We start from the raw sequence: 19830 nt of genomic DNA on the forward strand, positions 1-19830 counted from the left end.
TGCTACCAGGTTGCATGCTTATTTTTTCCACTAGTAACAATCTTCAGTTATTGTTACCAGGAGTAGCCAGGAGTGGTTTTCTGATGCAACTTTTAGCACAGTACCCACACATTTCCAGCAGCTTTATACAATTCATATGGTTCAATTCAATGCAGTTATTTCAGTGGTCTACGCACTTCTGCCAAACAAAATGTGTACCATATACGTCAAGTTGCTTCAAGAAGTTAAAAATCTACAACTGGGTCTCCAATCCCAGTGACTTTTGACAGATTTTGAACAAAGTGCCATGCAAGCCTTCCAACAAGAATTTCCTGTATTTTCTTGTTGGAAGGCTTGCATTGTAAATACTGATTGTTTTTTTTTCATCTTTCCCAAAGCATTTGGTGAAAGGTACAGAATGAAGGTTTAAAAGCCCAATACGAACAAGATCATGAATTTGCTTGTCAATCCGAATGATTCCGGCATTGACATTTATTCCTCCTGCTAACGTTATTCAAGCATTTGAAGATTTAGTTGAAGCTGATGACTTCCCCATTGAAGCTATGGTGATTGCAAACTACTTTGAAGATATGTATATTGGAAGAAGACAACGGAGAGGCCAGCAATTACCCATTTTTGCCATCGAATTGTGGAATGTTTACACACGAACACTGAATGATCAGCAACGTACCAACAACGGCATGGAGAGGTGGCACAGGGGGTTTCAGGAAACTTGTGCTACTTTATTCCCAAATGTTTACCGATTCATTGATTCCTTAAAGAAACAACAAGGGCTGCACAATTTCAAAATTACACAACTAATTGCCGGTAATTCAGGCAATCAAAGAAACAAGAAGTATGCTGCAATTTCTGCTAGAATCAAAACAATAGTCCAAGATTTTCAAAATCGTAATGTAATTGATTACCTTAGAGGCATTGCATACAACTTCAAGTTTTAAACAATAATAATGTGCATTTATTCTATTAAAACAAAATAAATTAGAATTATTAAAAAATTAGGTGTATTATTTACATTTTTGTAGGAAAATATGTGGGATTAAGGTGAAACTTCTTCAAAATTCTACATATGCTCTTTTATAGTGGGCTAACCTGAATCAGAATGATTCAGGTTTGGCCACTATAAAAGTCTTTCTCTCTCAACCAAAAGTTTGGGAGATTCATCTTATGCAAATATCAAAAATAGTTAATATTATTTATTTTAATATTAATTTCTAGCATGCAGCAATTGCTTTTCATTGATAAGCTGTATTCTTGTTCTTTGATTTGCTTGTAGTTTTCACACACTGACCAAGAGTTTGCTTACAAAAAATATATGTATAAAAGAATTCAAGAATAAGTATAAATTAAAGATACCAAGAAATTATATACTTGGTTTAATCCTTTATCCAAATGTAAGCAAACAAGTTTGAGCTTGAACTATTTTCAAATGGCTTGTGAAGGTCTTTAGTCTCTAGAGCAGGGGCTTCTATATCTAATCCTTGGTACACCCATGATGCTAATACTAATGGACTCTAGGCTTAGAGCATTTTGTGAATGGATTCATGTAAAAAATAATGATAAAGCTGGTTTTTATATTACACTACTTTCTTTAAAATTCATCATCATCATCATCAAATTCCTGCCTTGTACCCTCAAGGGGTGTACAGGATATGACAGTACTACATGAAAAAATTACATCATCACTAACTTCCTATCTACAATTTTCCTCCAAATCAGTCTGTTACTTGTCAAGACTCCAACATTATCAGATCTTATATTTCTATCGTCTAAGGCACTTTGTACCGTATCAATCCACCTATATCTTGGTCTTCCTCTGGGTCATTTTCCTGCCAACCTGGCAGAGAACACTTGTTTTGCTAATCTTTCCTCTCCCATTCTATTTAAGTGACCATACCATCTGAGATTAGCTCTGCTACGCATTCCTGGATGCTCACAATGTGAAGTTCTTTCCTAATATCCTCATTTTTAATATGATATTGCCATTGATGCCATCTGTTCACGCCTCTAATCTTTCTCAGGACTCTCATATCTGCGGTCTCTAGTCTTTGGTCAAGTGTTTTACTTCTGACCCAGCTCTCAGATCCATAGGTTAAAATTGGTTTGAACACAGTCTTGTATACAGCTAATTTAGTGTTCCGACTAATTTCTTTCTTATTCCATATGAATTTATTCAATTGACTTCCCACGATACCAGCTTTGCTGATTCTGTTGTCTATTTCTATATTTAGTTTACCATCTTCAGTAAAAATTGTGCCTAAGTAGCTGAAATGTTTTACTTGTTCCACCAGTTCTCCATTCACAACACAGTTGACATTTTCAATGATTCTGCCTATTTTCATTGTCTTTGTCTTTTTATTGCTGACCTTCATACCATATCTATTACAACAGCTATTCAATTTAGTCAGAGAATCTTGCAGACTTGTAGCGGATTTATTTAGAAGTATAACATCATCCGCATAAAGCAAAGAGCTGACATTAACATCTCCAATTTTGATATCAGGTTTAATACCACATTCCTTCATAATGTGATCCATATAGATAATGAATAACAGAGGGGATAATGTACATCCTTGTCTCACACCAGATTTAACATTAAACCATCTTCCTGTACTTCCTTCAATTCTAACTGCTGACTCACAACTCAAATAAAGACTAAGTATTGCTTGATATAATGCCCCATTGACACCATATAACTGCAGCGTATTGAATAGCTTCTCTCTTGGCACCTTGTCATATGCCTTTTCCAAATCGACAAAACTTAAATACAGATCTTTGTTATATTCCCATGCTTTCTCGACTATTTGTCGTAAAGTGAAGATCTGATCCTGACAGCCTCTATTTGGCCTGAATCCAGCTTGTTCTTCACCAAGCTTTTCTTCCACAATTCTTCTCAACCGTTTCTCAAGTATACTTGCATAGATCTTGCCAGGAACACTCAGTAGGGAAATACCTCTGTAATTCTCACATTCAGTTTTATTTCCCTTTTTATATATGGGTACTATGAGAGCTCTACTCCAATCATCGGGAATTCGTCCCTCTGTCCAGGCTTTCTGAACTATGCAGTGCAGCCACTGTAAGACTCTTATACCACCATACTTCAGCATTTCTGGTCGAATATCATCTACTCCTGCTGCCTTTCCACATTTCAAGCCTTTGATGGCTTTTTCTACTTCAAGTATGGATATGTATTCCTGACTGCATGCCTGGTCAGTGTTTTTTATCACTGTGCTGTCATCACTACTTGTTTCATTTAGCAGTTTTTCAAAGTAATTACTCCATACTTCAAGGATATCTTTTTCTCCTGTTTTCATTTCACCTTTATCATCTCTAATTCCTTTTACAGCACTCTTTCCTCCATTCCTAAGCTTCTTCAACAACCTCCAGAATATTTTGCCACCTTCTTGATATTTATTTTCTATATTCTTGCCAAAGTCCTCCCATGACTTTTGTTTAGCTAGTTTTACACACTGTTTAGCTTTCTTACATTTGTCTCTGTATTCTGTAAGAGTAAAAGCTGACTTATTTGCCAGGAACTTTTGAAATGCTTTCTTCTTTTCCTTCACTGCCTCTTTAACTTCCTGTGTCCACCAGGGAGTTCTGATTTTTTTATCCTTGCACACAACCTCACCACATGCCTCTCTGGCAGAATCAATCAATGTTTCCTTCAGAGTTTGCCACTGAATCTCCAAGGCTTGATTCCTGTTCTCAAACTCTTTCATTTTCTTTTCAATAATATTTCTGTATTTTAGTCTACAGTTCACATCTGAGAGCTGCTCAACTTTTATTCGCTTTAAAACTTTCTTACATGTTATTCTTTTCAATATGAAATTCAATTTTATCCTGCTCAAGACTAAATAGTGATCACTTCCAATTTCAAATCCTCTGTACACTCTGGTGTCCTGCACCAGGGAGAAAACATCACTATCAACAATAACATAGTCAATGAGACTTTTCTTATTCCTAGCCTCTTCTCTCCATGTGAATTTGTGCACATTTTTATGTTGGAACATGGTGTTAGTAATAACCAGTCCATGTCCTGAGCAGAAATCCAACAGATATTTGCCATTATTATTAGCTTTGCTCTTTTCTCCAAATTTTCCCAAAATATTTTTGTATGTCTCACAATCATTTCCTACTCTACTATTTAGATCCCCAACAAGGACCAACTTTTCCTTTTTCATTGTGTCAGTTGCTTTTTCTAAAGCCTCAAAAAATTCCTCCACTTCTACCTTAGTAGAACCTTCTGTGGGACCATAGGCACAAATAAGTCTCATTGTCCAGTTCCCCATTCTCATATTTGCCCACATTACTCTACTTGAGACTGACTGCCATTCAAGAAGATTGGCAGTCAGTCTCAAGTAGAGTTAGTCTCTAGAGCAGGGGCTTCTATATCTAATCCTTGGTACACCCATGATGCTAATACTAATGGACTCTAGGCTTAGAGCATTTTGTGAATGGATTCATGTAAAAAATAATGATAAAGCTGGTTTTTATATTACACTACTTTCTTTAAAATTTTATATTCAATTTATAATTTTAATGCATACTTTGCAGATATTGATGCTTTGTTTTATTTTTTTCCTTTTTCATAATAACTCCACTCCTCAGTTATATTATAATACTGATATGCTAACAGTATTATAATATACAAGGATGTGTAATGCTTTTAACAGTTGAAGCATAGAATTATTTTCTAAGCAAAACATTAAGTTTACACTGATTATGGTTAAAATGTAATTTCACTCTGACATTAATGTTTCAAGAAAAATTAATTTCATAGTATTTGAGCGTGACTTGTGTCATGTGTTTCTAAGATGCATTACATTTTCCTTTCATCTCTGTTATCAATATTTAGATATAATGAATTCTTTAATAATTCACCAAGTAGCTTTTCTGCCAGGTGCAGAAAAGTTTTCTGTGAGATGCTGAAGACTGAGTGCAGGAGGAAACATTATTCAGATATGCTTATCCGAATATGGTAGGTGCAATACATATTCGGATAAGCATATCTGAATGAACATTATTCAGATATGCTTATCCGAATATGTATTGCACCTACCATACTTAAGTGAGCAATCCATAACTAACTTACCATTTTTACCTGAACACACTTGTTACTCTATTTCAACATTAATCTAAACGAAATTATTTAAAATTGCTAGAAAGCGACAGACACTTCTTTCTCCAAAAATTTAATTGCTCAGAAATATAAATTTCAGAGTGAGCACTTGTATTAATATTGTGTTATTGATTCATTATTTGCATTGTGGAAATATTTATATTAAAAACATTTTCTTCTTCTTTAGACTACAATGGGTAGGATAGGAATGAAGATTGGTAGGTTAAGAGCTGGATCACGTAGGAGTACTTCTGGATCAACAACTCCAAGGATGGAAGAAAATGCTGACACGTAAGTATAAAACACCAACTCATAGTTTAAAAATATTTTTTTTTATATACTGCTGTTTACTTATCATACTATGAAATAAAATCATTTCCGATGATAATAGTATTCCTCAAGTTACATCTTGGTTATTAATAGGGAGCATGTTTAGAAAGAAGTGTAATTCTTTATTTGTATATGGTGGTTTCTAAGGCATTAAAGCTAGCTAATTGGGAGGAGACTACATGTGGAGGAATGCAGATTTTTTGCACATCAAGTCTGATCTTGTACATTGTAGTCGAAGAAATGAGGATGGGTTGGCAGTTTTGGACTTAATCAACCAAATCAAATTATATAATGTATCCGAAAAAGCTGAAGATAGCAAAAAATTATTGAATTACTATATCTACATAATCTACATATTAATTACTATATCTACATGATCTACATATTAATTACTATATCTACATAATCTACATATTAATTACTATATCTACTGTATCTGAAAGAGCTGAAGATAGCAAAAAATTATTGAATTAATATATATACATAATTGTTGTTACCAAAGATGAGTATAATAAAATGATTGATTAGTATTATCAGATTTTAAGACTTCCTCGATGAGTCTTTGGACTCCCTGGCGGTGTTATGTAATAATAATAATAATAATTTTGATGGAGTCAAAACATGGGATATCTTCACTGTCCCACACATAAATTATTCAGTTATACTTTAAACTTATTCACTATTTTATCACTCACCATACCCTCAAGGCAATCAGTGCATTCTGCTTGAACTATTCTCCATGCAAAACTCTGTTTCTTACTCTCTTGTTTACACTCTTCTGCATACACTTCTGGGGATAGCCTCATGTTGTACCCCGTCTTATTATATTTTATGAAAAATTTCCTCCACATTTTAATCTTTCAACAAACTTTTACCAAATGTGTTTCACTCATATCGTTCTCCTCATTTTATCTACCAGGCTCTACAACTGGCATTCTGTCAAACTGTCCTCGTACCCAGAAACCAGAGATAAGTTTCTTTTGATACAGCCTGTGTCAGTTCTCCTTCACAGACCTGTCACTATTTTAGTCATTGTTTTTCTGCACCGTTTCCATAATATCGCTTAAAAACCAGGTGACCAGGTCTTGTATAGTAATCCATATGTGACCTGAACAGACATGTCAGCATCCTCTTTTATTACTTTATTCTATTATTGTCCATAATTTTAAAATTGTGATCCCTGAATTTCATATCCTTATCCATAATCATTGTCAGAATCTATTTCCTTCAATATGTTCTGTATCCCATCCTTGTCTTCCAAATTTCAAACCTTATATTTAACATGGTAGTCTCACTCAGATCTTCTTAGAAGACCAACATTTTCTCTAGTTCTCATAATTCTCAATATCATTAACATATCAGAAACAACATCAAAATTGTAGATATTTATCTCAGTTGTTTAAAAGAAAAATTAAGCACTAGGCAGGAATGTAATAAAGAGACAGCTGCATTCACAGCTGAGAGTAGAACAAGTAAAATGTCAGCTATTTAAGCACAGTTTTAGTGAAGATAGCAAAATAATTATGGGAATAGATTACAAAATAAGGAAAACTGATATGTGGGTAGCTAGCTGAATAAATTTGTTTTGAATAAGAGAGAAATCATGAAAATAGTAAAGTAGCAATTATGCGATACAGTGTTTTCAAACTAGTTTCAACTTATGGGTCTCAGTGTTAGGTTAGAAATAAAAAACAGTTTTTGAAGACTAAAGACCATGGATATGAGAGTTTTGAGAAATATGAGGAGTGAAACAGTTGGCATTGCAGAATCAAATAAAGATATTTTGAAGAGACTTGATATTTTGTAGTATTTAAGAATGTGACAACAGAGCTAATGCAATACCATCTTTCCCCGAAAATAAGACCTAACTGGAAAATAAGCCCTAGCATGATTTTTCAGGATGCTCGTAATATAAGCCCCAGTTAAGATCGTCAGCCAGACGGACGCATTTAGTACGTCCATTGCAACACACAACGGACATATTGAATTATAAAATAATAATATTAATATATAATTAAATATAAATAAATACTATTATTGGCATTAATACTTAAAATAAGTGATAATATAAATTATAATTAAGTATTTGTAAATACCCAAGCTGGCACCCTTGGACAAGAGGTAAACGCCTATGTAAACAGATGAACTCGAGACTTATTGGTGAATGACCAATCGGAGTACAGACACAACTCACGAATAACGTGCGCACTTGATAACGAACGAATGTGGTTGTATTTAATATGAATCTTCATAATTTAATACGTCATGTGTTGTAATGGACTTACTTAATGCACTCATGTGAAATAAAGAAACGTTTTCTGAATTTTGGTGCCTGCAATTTTTCGTTGCTTTTGTGTGGACCATCATTCTTAACTATCATCATTTTTGTTGCCACTCCTGTCTCAGGAATTCGGGGTTTGGAGAGTTATGACGATGTTCCAGAAGAAGTTGACATGACTGTATTTGAATAAATGTAGATTGTTATACATGAAAAAATAAGACATCCCCTGAAAATAAGCCCTAATGCATCTTTTGGAGCAAAAATTAATATAAGATCCGGTCTTAATTTCGAGGAAACATGGTATGTATCAAATGTAATATGGTCACTTAAGCAGAATGGGAATAGAAATATTAATAAAACACATGTGTGATGTGGAATGGGTGTACAAAAACTGTGACACTGTGCACTGGACAAAGAAAGGTGGAAGAAGATAGTGAAACAGGCATCAGACATCAACGGGGAGTGAACCTATGGTTCATGATGATGATGACGTGTGATGCTAAAATGCCATGAATTGATGTAGTTACAGTTGCCATAGAACAGCATTCTGTGGGACTCTAGAATTCAGCAAATACAGACATGGCTATATCCATATTCTATCCGGGATTATAGCCTATTGCATACAGACATTTATAACCTGATACTTGATTTTTAACAGCAAAGATGAGAACACAGACTTATAAGAAAATAATTGCTCTTTATTAACTTATTGCTGGTATTATATCCAGCATCTTCAGAGTACAAACATAGTTTGTCAATGTACACGAAACAACAACAATCTGGATAACAATGGGACTAGTTTAAACAATTGCAACGGGCAACACAAAGACTAAAGTCCTAATTAGGTGCCATCTATGTTGGGAGAAAAAAAAAATTGAGAGAGAGAGAAATTAAGTCTTAAGATCACTGTCTCGCAAATTTATGGTAAATGGTAAATTTATACAGCCTTTACTTGTTGAAGTTTGGAGTATGTTTCAAGGCATCTGTGATTCCAATGTTTGTATGGAATAAGAGAGAAATCATGCATAATAGTAAAGTAGCAATGACTTATAACAACTTCTGTGTAGCACTTTTTATGTTTTTTTCCAATTGATCCTGTTTGCAGGGGTAACTAAGGCATGGTCTGCTAAACTCACCTTGCCATAACGACAGTGCCAGAAAAATTTTTTATGTTCACTGAGGCAGATGTCCACAGTTCTTCCTGTTTGTCCATAGTAAGCTCAACAAGAACAGGGCACTTCATAGACTCCTGGATGTGAAAAAGAAGAGATTCTGTCCTTGGGTGAATGGATGAGAGTTGCCAATTTGATATAAGGTTTAAATACAATGCATAACTGATATTTATTAAGCACTCTAGATATCTTTTGCGATGTGCCTTGAATGTGTGGGTTGGTGACAGTTTTGCTGTAGTCTTCTGTGGTAGACAGTGTGGGAGAGGGATTTCTGGGGGAGCATTTAGTATTTTTCTATCCTCTGGGGATTATAGCCATTTAGCAGTGAGAGCTGTCATTGGAACAAATCACTCTAGCTCTATGGGTTAGTGTTTTTAGGATACCATACGCCTTGTGATGGGTGATGGTGTGACTGTGCAAATATGTCCCTGTATGTGTGAGTTTTTTATAAACCGAAAAGATAAGGAACTATCTGGAAGAAGTGTGATTAGTGTATCCAGGAAGGGCAGACAGTCATTAGCTTACAGTTACATTGTAAAGTGGATTTTTGGTTGTTGGCTATTTAAATGTGCTAACAATGTATCCAGTGTGTCTAGACCAGTTGTTCTCAAACTTTGAAGTCGGGGTGCATTTAAAATCCTACAAATAATTGTAGGCACACTATATACAAATTTCTGAGAAATATGTTATAATAATTAAGTCAAATATTACAAAAAAAAAAATAATGCGATAAAAAAAAATAAAATGAAACATACCTTCACTTTATTCATTCTTGTGTTTATGAAAAACATGAGCCTGATGTGTCCTAGTGATTGCTTCAATGTTTGGGCATATATTTGAAAGGCAAACTCTCATTTCCTCGTCAATACATTGAAGAGTTCCTCTCTTTTTACACTTAATTGTGGTGAGGGTAGAAAATCCTAATTCACATAAATATGATGTTGAAAATTGTAGTAAAATGTTCAAAGCTTTTTTATATATTGACACATATTCTTCTTTTATAGAAATCAAAAAGGCTTCAAGAGACAATTCCTTATGTTTAATCATCAATCCACGATCAGTGGATATAGCTGCCAGTTCTTCTTCTTCTTGTGTTAATGTTAAACCAAAATCACTTGAAGTTTCCATAAATGAGTTTCTAATCCAATCATATTGTTCAGTGTTAAGTGATGGAAAATAAGAACTCAATTTTTCTTCTAAACTTGTTAAATGTTCAACTATTATTGGAGGTGTTTCATTTATGCAAGTGTTACTTACCAATGGAAACATTTCCAAATTACCTTCAACAGCTTTTCTTTCCCAAATCTGTAGTTTTCTCTGAAACGCTTTCATTTTGTCAGTGGATGTGAGAATATTTTCTTCTTTCCCTTGCATGCTAGTATTCAAAATATTGAGCTGCTGAAATATATCGGCCAAATACTGTAACCTGGCAATCCAAAATTCGCACCGAAGGAGGTTACAAAAATGCAATTGTTTCATCTCTTCAGAAAACGCAAGAAGCTCTTGTCGTAGCTCATGTACACGGGTAAGTACTTCCCCCCCTTGACAGCCACCTCACCAGCAGCCTCAAAAGCACCATCTGTGTTATGAATCCATATCGATATAAAGCTTTTCGAATAAACATGATTTGACAGGTCTTGTTTTAATAAAATTTACCATCTGAACAACTTGATCTAAAGCTTGTCTTAATTTTTCTCCCAATGTTTTTGCCATCAAGGCCTCCCTATGAAGAAAGCAGTGAGTTACGATAACATTCTCATTTTGTTTTTTTACAAAAGATGTAAGGATCTTAACACAGCCTACCATGAAAAGGGCTTCATCTGTACAAATGCCTACACATGACTTCCATGTTAACTGCCATTTATCAAGATAGCTATTCAAAATGTTAAAAACGTCCTCACCTTTTGTAGACACACTTAATTCTTTGCAAAAAAGAAACTGATTTACTATTTGATCTTCATTAATAAAACGGACGAATGCTAAGAGTTGCACCTTGTTGGTAATGTCTGTTGACTCATCAACTTGCAATGCAAAATTTGAATACTGAAGTTTATTACTGCATACATTTTTCTTGATTTTCTCAATATCAGAAGACATTTCTATAATACGCCTGTGAACTGTATCGTTGGACAGAGGAATCTTGCTTATTTTCATTGCTGCTTCATTTCCTAGCATTGTCATGACCATTTTGTTGCATGCAGGCAAAATAATTGACTCACCTAAAGTATGATCTTTCATATTTTTTGCTATCAGTTCTGAGACTTGATAAGAAGCGATTTGAGCTTTATCAGAAACAGTCATTATACTTTTAAAAGAATTTGCCGCTTTTGTTTGCTGTTCAGACAATCTCTTGAAAAAAACTTACAGATTTATCTTGTAAATTAGAGTGTATAGTTTTAAAATGTTTACTCAATTTACTAGGAAGCAATGATTCATTTGCCATTTTACATCCACATACTAAACATAGCAGCAAAGGATGATCTTCACTTCCGATTCAAGCGAAACCAAAGCTTAAATAATTTTCATTATATTTGCGAGTAGGCCACGATTTTGCTTTCTTACTTGCACTTAACTTTTGCTCACTTCCAGAATCTGATTCTTCAATATCATGCTTCTTTTTGAGAAATCTACCCATTTTATTTCAGTGTATTTATCTGAAAATAAGTAATATGCTCATAACATCCACTTCCAACACTTTTAAAATAAGAGATACACAACAAGAATAAACCATATTCTTGTTCTCTTTGCAAGAAAAACCGCTGTTAATTAACATAATGATGTATTGACAAAAAGAGCGGTATATCTGTAATGAAAAGGTATAATAGAATAACTATATTTATTTTTATATCTGGACACATATTTCTCTGGAATACCACAGGGCGCACCCAGAAAACTTCTAGGGCACACCAGTGTGCCCTGGTGCACTCTTTGAGAGCCATTGGTCTAGACCATGTGGCCAAATAGCAAACACATCATCCACATAGCATAGCCAAAGCACTGTTTTGAGAGTGGCTGTATTGATAGCTTTTCCAAGTGTATTGGCTAAGGGGGAGAAAGGGAGAAGCCCATTGCTGTCCTATCTAATTGTTTGTATATTTTATTTTCCCTTTCCATGATAAATTTAGTTTAATCCTTTATCCAAGTGTGAGCAAACAAAGTTTGCGCCTGAAAATATCTTTAGGACTGGGGTAAGGTAGTACAACACCAGGCAACTCGTAGCAAAGGTTGAGTATAATGGTATGCATTAAGGGAAGGGCCACTGCCCAGACTAGTTTTGACCTTTATTGCGGTCTCTTCAGTGGGAGCCAGGCCCAGAGTGGAGATACCAGGCAGAAGCAATGGGAGGATCTCCACATAAAAATACATCCGGCACTGTCGTTATGGCAGTTGGGTTTAGCAGACCATGCCTTAGATACCTCTTAGATAATTCTGTGTGGCAGATGTCCACACAGGATCAATTGGAAAAAAACAAAAAGTGCTACACAGAAGTCATTATAAGTCAGAGAGATTTTTCTTGAAATCAACATAAGCCTTGAAACATACTCCAAACCTCAACAAGTATGGCTGTATAAATTTACATTTATACAGCCAGAAATTTGGGAAGATTTAGGAGACGCTCATCTTAAGATATAATAATACCTGCTTACTCTCTCTCTCTCTCTCTCTCTGTTTTTTTTTTTTTTTTTCCCAACATAAATGGCACCTGATTAGGCGTTTAGTCTTTGTGTTGCTCGTTGCAATTGTTTAAACTAGTCCCATTGTTATCCAGATTATTGTTGTTTTGCATATGTTGACAAACTGTTTTTGTGCTCTGAAGATGCTGGATATAATACCAGCGAAATATCAGCAGTAAGTTAATAAAGAGTAATTATTTTCTTTTAAGTCTTACATGTACAACGAACACGTAAACCTTTTCACATTTATAACCTGTATTAGATGTATCTGAAAAAACATTGGAGATAATACAAATTTTTATGAAATCAGTTTGTTTCTAGAACCTTTATGTTACTTTATTTGTAATATTGTGTACTGTATGTTTTCCTTATTACAATATTTTGCACATAACTGTTCATTGTCATAATTCCTTTTTGATAATTTTTGAAGTAATTTAGTGGTTCCATGAAAAAAAAAAAATTATATACGAGGGTTGTCTGAAAGGTTCTCGACCATAGATGGCAACACTATCGGCATGATTTTTTTTTCTAAGTTGGTACATGTGTCATAAGCATCCATGTGAAATTGCAAGTCATTCTATCAAGTAATTTGTTTTATACAGTGTCTGAAGCAAAGTGTTGTCTGTATATATACCTTGCAATGGATAAAATTGAGGATCGTTCAGTTATAAAATTCTTTATAAAAGAAGGTTTAATGCCAAAAGAAATTAATTTGAAGTTCATAAAAGTTTATGGGCATCTCTCCTACATTTTCGACAATTAAGAAATGGGCTGCGAGTTTAAACATGGCCGTACCAACCTCGAAGATGATCCACATGAAGGATGTCCAAAAAGTGTAACAACACCAGAAATCATTGATCAAATGCACAATATGGTATTGGATGACCAGTGAGTCAAAGTGAGTGAAATTGCTGAGAGTATAGGCATTTCAAAAGATGTTGTAGAATATATTGAATAAAGAATTGCAAATGAAACAGCTTTGCGCAAGATGGATGTCGCACTTGCTCACAGCAGATCAAAAATGCACTTGCATGAAAATCTCTGAACAGTGCTTGGAGTGTTTTAACAGTAATAAAACTGATTTTGTGCATAGATTTATTACTATGGATGAGACTTTGATTCACCATTTCACACTAGAATCCAAACAGTGGATAGAAGCCGGGTTGTCCAGCACCAAAGAAGAAAAGGTTCCATCAGTAGGAAAGGTCATGGCATCAGTGTTTTGGGATGCTAAAGGCATTTTGTTTATTAATTATCTTGAAAAGGGTTAAAACAATAACCGGAAATATTATTTTGATCTTTTAACCAGACTAGACGAAAAAATTCATGAGAAAAGACCGGTTTGCAGAAGAAAAAAAATCGTCTTTCATCAGGACAATGCACCTGAATTGCGAAAACACCACAAAAGTGTTTTCGCAATCGGAAAATTAAGGCATCTACACTATGAATTGTTGACAATATTAGGAGTTTGGAATGCTGGCTATGGAAAGAGGTTGAAGAGATGTGGATTGCAAAGTTTGGTGGATAGGAGGAAGAGAGGTTATATGATAGAGACATTTAAGTTAGTTAGAGGATTTTATCAGATTAATCCAGAGAGAGGTTTATAAAAAGAGTAGAAGGTGAAAGGGAAAGAACCAGAGGTTATTCCTGGAAGTTATGTAAAAGCATGGTGAAGAAGGGTGTGAGGAGTAGATTTTTTACATGGGGAAGTCAGTGAATGGAATGCGTTACCTGAATGTGTTGTTTCCAGCTTAGTTGGCCGAGTGTTTAGCGTATCCACTCTCCAGCCAAAAGGCTGCGGGTTCGAATCCCGCTGTGGGCATGAATGTTGTAATTGTCTGTGAAAATACTAGTGGTGTTGGTTGTCAGCAGTAGATGCCGTTGGTGTAGATGATAAAGGTGGTATAATAATAATAATAGTAATAATAATAATAATAATAAGCCTTTGGCTCTCTTATTGCTGCAATATCACCACCTGGATGATATAATCTTGCAAAATCTTCACTTAGTAATTCTACTATTTTGACTGATTCAATTATCTCTCTACCATCAGCATTCCTTAAAATCATTCTGCCATATACATTCTTTCTTTTTCTTGCAGCATATTGAAAAAACTGTTTGGAATTTTCTTTAGCTTGCATTGCTAACTTTCATTCATAATCTACTTTTGCCTCTCTTACCACACTAGTTACCCTTCTGGCCTGTGCCTTTTTTTTTTTCCCCAGCTCCAGCTTGATGATGATATTCATCTATTTAACTCTCACTTGATTCAACTCTCCTGACTAGGTATGCAGTCTGCCATTACTTCACTCAAACACTCCTTTACCATTTCCCATATGCCATCAACATTTACATCTTACAGTTTTACATGCCATGGCACTGATCCAAACAGTCTCCTAAGCCTGTCATACTTACCAGCCCTATAATTCCACATATACCCCCATCTTAACTGAAAATTCCACACATTTAGCCACCTCCCAGATCAAGGCCATATGAACACTCTCACCAGTTGATGGCAACGTGGTCATATTCGGATGCAATTACTAGATCGAGCACTCTCAAACCTCTAGTATATTCCATCATATGCTGCCTCAGGTAGTTATCCTTTAGTAATTTCATAAAATCCATTTCCTTCCTCCCATGTGTCCTCTCCTCCTTCCAATCTATAGTTCCCATAACTGAAATCCCCAATGATAATTACCTGTCCTCCACTCATTGAATCTATTTGCTGATGCATACTATCTCCATCATCTTTTCCATCCTCTGGTCTATAACAGCATCCAACTGTATATTTTGTTCTGCTGGCCTCAATCTCACATCAGATGGCATCAGATGTGCTATTTTCACTGGCCTGCAGTTAATCTTCTACTCTCTTTGGTTGCAGTTCATTGGCTATCATCAATAACACTTATCCCCCCATTCTTTTCTCTTTATCTTCCCTGAACACTCTACCCTTTACATTCTGTCCCACTCTCTATATCTTCTTCTGTTAGTCATGTCTCACTAATGCCAATAAACTTTGGCCAGGATGAACTGACCAATGCCAAAAATTCCTCCTGCTTGTTCCGAATGCTCCTGGCCTAGTGTACATAAAGTGTAAAAGCCCCTTAAGTTCACCACTATCTTGATGCTTTATACTAACTATCCCATTCTGGTTTGTTACCAGTGGTACTAACATAGTCATATTATACACATTCTTACACTTAACTGCCTCACTGATGTCTGCATATCTGCTCAATACCCCCCTCTCCCACAAAGCTCTAGTTTTCTGATTCTGCATATCCACTTTCACTTCATTTAGTAACACTTTTCCAGTCTCCAAACAACCAAAGCTATTCAGATGCAAAGCACCCTTTTAGTAATAAGTCCTTTTGCCTGTCAAGCTCACTCCACATCACTCCTCCTGTGTAACCTACGCATCAAGTCATTTGCTATTATGGCTCTCCTTCTGAGCTGTTCACTCATACAATGGCAACATACTGTCTTAACTCTCTCACTCGCTTCTTTTGCTTCTTCCAGTAATTCTTTCATGTCCTCTCTCATGCCTTACTTTTCTCTTTTTAAATCATTCATTCCAGCCACTATGATCATTTCTTTCATCCTACCCTTTTATGCTCTAATAGTCTCACTAACACCATTAATTTTTGCACCAGGAAAGCACAATTTTGTCAAACTATCATCAATCACACCTTTTTTTTTTATTGAATTGCCATATAACACTCACTCCTTGATTTTTCTTTCTTTCTTTCTCAGTCAAGCCCTCATTTTTCTTATCTCTCCAGCTCCTGCTTCGCCCTATGTATCACTCCCTGCAACCAAGTTATCTTCCTCATTGCAGCCAACTCTTCATTCTTTACATCAGCCATATTCTTTCATTCAACACTTTCTCTCTCTCATTCGTGTCACATTTAATCTCACTTTTAATGCTATCCGATGGTATACCGCTAGGAAAGACCAGCGGTAAATGTTAGTCCAAGCAGAGAGATCCGATCTCATCTGGTGGTTTGTGTATTACTGAGGGTAAGGATAAGTGAGCTGAGAAATCTTTTGTGAGAAAAAAGACAAGAATATTTTTTGGTGGCATAGAACATGACAAGGTTGTACATAATTTGTAACCTGAGATGTCAGAAAACTGCATGGTTTGTCAAATGAGTAGGACAAGTGGATGGTACTATCATCTGCAAAACTGTGGATGATTGTGAATAGGCCATTTATGTAGGACAGAGCTTTGAGGCAACCCAGCATTGGTGGTGAAGCTCGAAGAGAGGGATCCATCTATCATAACTCAAAGATAACGACCAGAGAAAACAACTGGTAACCAATTATAGTGGGTTGCAGGGAGATCAAAATATGAGAATTTGTTTAGTAGGCCTCAATTCCACACATGGTCGAAAGCATTGGAAATGTCAAGGGCAACAGTACAAATTTTACCAAACTTAGGAATCTGTTTTGACTGTTACTGGTTAATCATCATTATCAAATTCCTAATATGTATCCTCAAGAGGTGTGCAGAATACTCATGAGATTCAACTTTTGGTGCTTTTACACTTCACATGCACACTTTAACACTTGGATGGACTATGTTTGGAGAGTTTCGAAAGCTAAGTTGTTTTGTTTTAAAAAAGTAGCATTGTCAGTTAAAAAATTGTGTTAGAATTAGACTGTATTGTGGAGTTAATTAGTTTAAGTTAAAAATTTTGTTTTAAATATTGTTAATTTAGTCTTTTCTATGGTAAGATAGGTAGCATAGCACATGGCACTGATGCAAAGCAGAACAGTGGTGTCCAAGTAGTGATTGTTTAAAGAATTTAATCAAAGCGACTTCATGCAGTGCAATGTCTGCGAAATGTATGCATTACCGAAAGCAGCTGGAATTTGGTTTGAAAGCGATAGTGGTGGGAAAGTGTGCCAAAAATGATATGAGAGTGAGAATCAAAAGTGTGTATCAGGTTTCAAGATTGAAGTAGTGGATGTAACTCAGAACACATTTGAAAATGTTGCACATATATAAGCACATGTCACTAATGTGCTTATAGGTCTTTTGACCTCTCATGTGTTAGATCAATATATATATATATATATATAGGTAGCATAGGTGTCCTTATATAAAGTTACTCTCTTCTTCAAGGGCAGCTGTTCCTTCATAACAATGTGTCTTCTGTCCTTATTGACTCACAGTGTTTGCATGGCCAATCATACATTCCCATTTTCTATCTCACTTTTATTTTTCCCACTGATTCACACTGCTGTTTATGCCTCATCCATTCACAACTGTTCCTAAAGTCTCACTCTTCTGCTCATTCATATCTCCTCTTACTCTCTCTCTCTCTCTCTCTCAGTTCTCTTTCTTTCATCTTTCTCTCCTATTAGAGAAACTAATCTAAGCTACTACTCTGGATGACTCACACCTTATCCTTTCAAATGCAGTCCATCACTCTTATACAGCTCCATCCTTACCTTGGATTCATTCCACAGATTCTACAAACTGCACTTTCTTTTCATACATCTATTACATATTGTTCACCAACTCATTCCATTTACTGCCATACATCTATTATTAAAATCAACCATAATGATCATCTTGTTTGTTACACCATTTTATCTATACACATACTTATCATTCCCTACCTTCTTCTCCCCCCCCCCCACCTTTCTTGGCTTGCAGCAACATTCCATCAAATAACTCATGCCTCTTCAAGTAGGCATATTTCCTTGCCTGTCATCAGCAGCCCTGCTCCCCACTAACCCTTCCTATTCATGTGGGAAACACCATATCCACTTTCTGTGTTTCTATCAATGTGTCATCCTCATCAAACATGCTTCTTAAACCAACAGTTTTCAGCCAGATCAACTCAGAGCAGTAAATTCTTCCTCCTTATATCTCTGATATTTGTAAGCCAACACAGAGCTTCTTCAGCTCTATAACCAGTTTACTGAGCCAGCACAAAGATGCAAAAACTGAGTACGAGACACTTCTCTATTTCACAATACAATGCAGTAGAATGGTTACCTGGATGGGAAGTGCAGTCAAGACTTTGTTGTTGGCCTTGTTTATTATTTTTAGAGAGAAAGGCATTTGAAATAAGCATGAATATTCTGACCTTAATCATTTAACAGTAACAGTGCAAAAACATGAGCGCTTCCCATAACATGTTCAGTCATTTTTAAATCTTAAGATGAAAAACTATCAATTTTTATAATTGGCATTCTCATTGATAAACTAAGAAATGTTGAAGTTACCTGTCATAATGAACAGGTAAAGAAAAATAAAGACATTTTTAAAAAGATTAATTGATGCTGTATGCTATTTGACTAAGCAAGAACTTCCTTTGAGAGGTCATGATGAGTCTGAAGGTTCAGATAATTGAAGAACTTATGCAGAATTTTTAAACGTGCTCTGTGAGATGATCCTCTTTTAGACAATCTTTTAAAGGATTCGACTGTATTTCAAGAAAATTTTTCCACAGTTCAAAATGTTATATCTGACGTGGTTAAAGATGTTATGTGGCATGTTAGTTTCACCTCTTTATGGTAGAATCTTATTTCTAAAATTAGCATTTAAGTGTCTGGATGATATCGAATATTTCAAATGAAATTCAAGCTGATTTCAACTTTTATATATACAGTAAACCCTCAATTTAACAGACTAATAGGGGCTAAGGGGTGTCCGTTAAATCGAAAGTCTGTTAAATCGCGAATTTTTTAAAATAAAAATATCTGTAACATTATACTGCAATTTTATCAATATTAGCACTGTAATAACAAAAAGACTGTTTTACACACAATTTTTAACACAATTTTCATACTTTTAGATAAGTTAATGTTTGATGTTGAGGCACTTGGTTTAGCTAATCCTGATTTGAAAAAACTATGAAGTTTTTTTTGAACTTTTATATTCCGCTGTTTTTTTTTTAATAATTAACTCACTAAAATTATGAAAATGTGTGTAATAAAACTGCCGCAGAAAGTCATGCCATGCAACAAATGAACCAATTACAGTGCGATCCCATCCTAATCATTTGCCAAACATGTTTTATGAGCGGTGACTCATTTATGTCGGCTAAATTACTACGGTGTTTTTCCATCGTATGATGGCCTATTCGCCAAAATTTGTTAAAAATAACTGGAATTAATAACAAAAAATAACCTGTTAATTTAATTATAAGCAAATCTTAGTTAAAAACATTTTAAAATTAACAGGGTGTTAATTTTCACATGTGACATATGGACCGGAAATTTTGTCCGTTAAATCGA

General features: G+C 35.2%; 1 protein-coding gene across 3 annotated transcripts in view; it reads left to right on the forward strand.

Annotated features, from left to right (window-relative positions):
• The window catches only part of LOC150096712 (multiple PDZ domain protein-like), a 1501001-nt gene that overhangs the window by 1439046 nt on the left and 42125 nt on the right, over positions 1-19830 (forward strand). For all 3 annotated transcript variants that reach the window (XM_090408593.1, XM_090408594.1, XM_090408595.1), the window contains one exon: positions 5307-5410. In XM_090408593.1, coding sequence (XP_090264719.1) covers positions 5307-5410 — 104 coding nt within the window. The remainder of the gene's footprint in view (positions 1-5306; positions 5411-19830) is intronic.

The sequence above is a fragment of the Typopeltis vanoorti genome, chromosome 18, assembly GCF_054136105.1.
Source record: "Typopeltis vanoorti isolate ZY-2024b chromosome 18, IOZ_Tvanoo_1.0, whole genome shotgun sequence".
NCBI classification, from domain to species: Eukaryota; Metazoa; Arthropoda; class Arachnida; order Uropygi; family Thelyphonidae; genus Typopeltis; species Typopeltis vanoorti.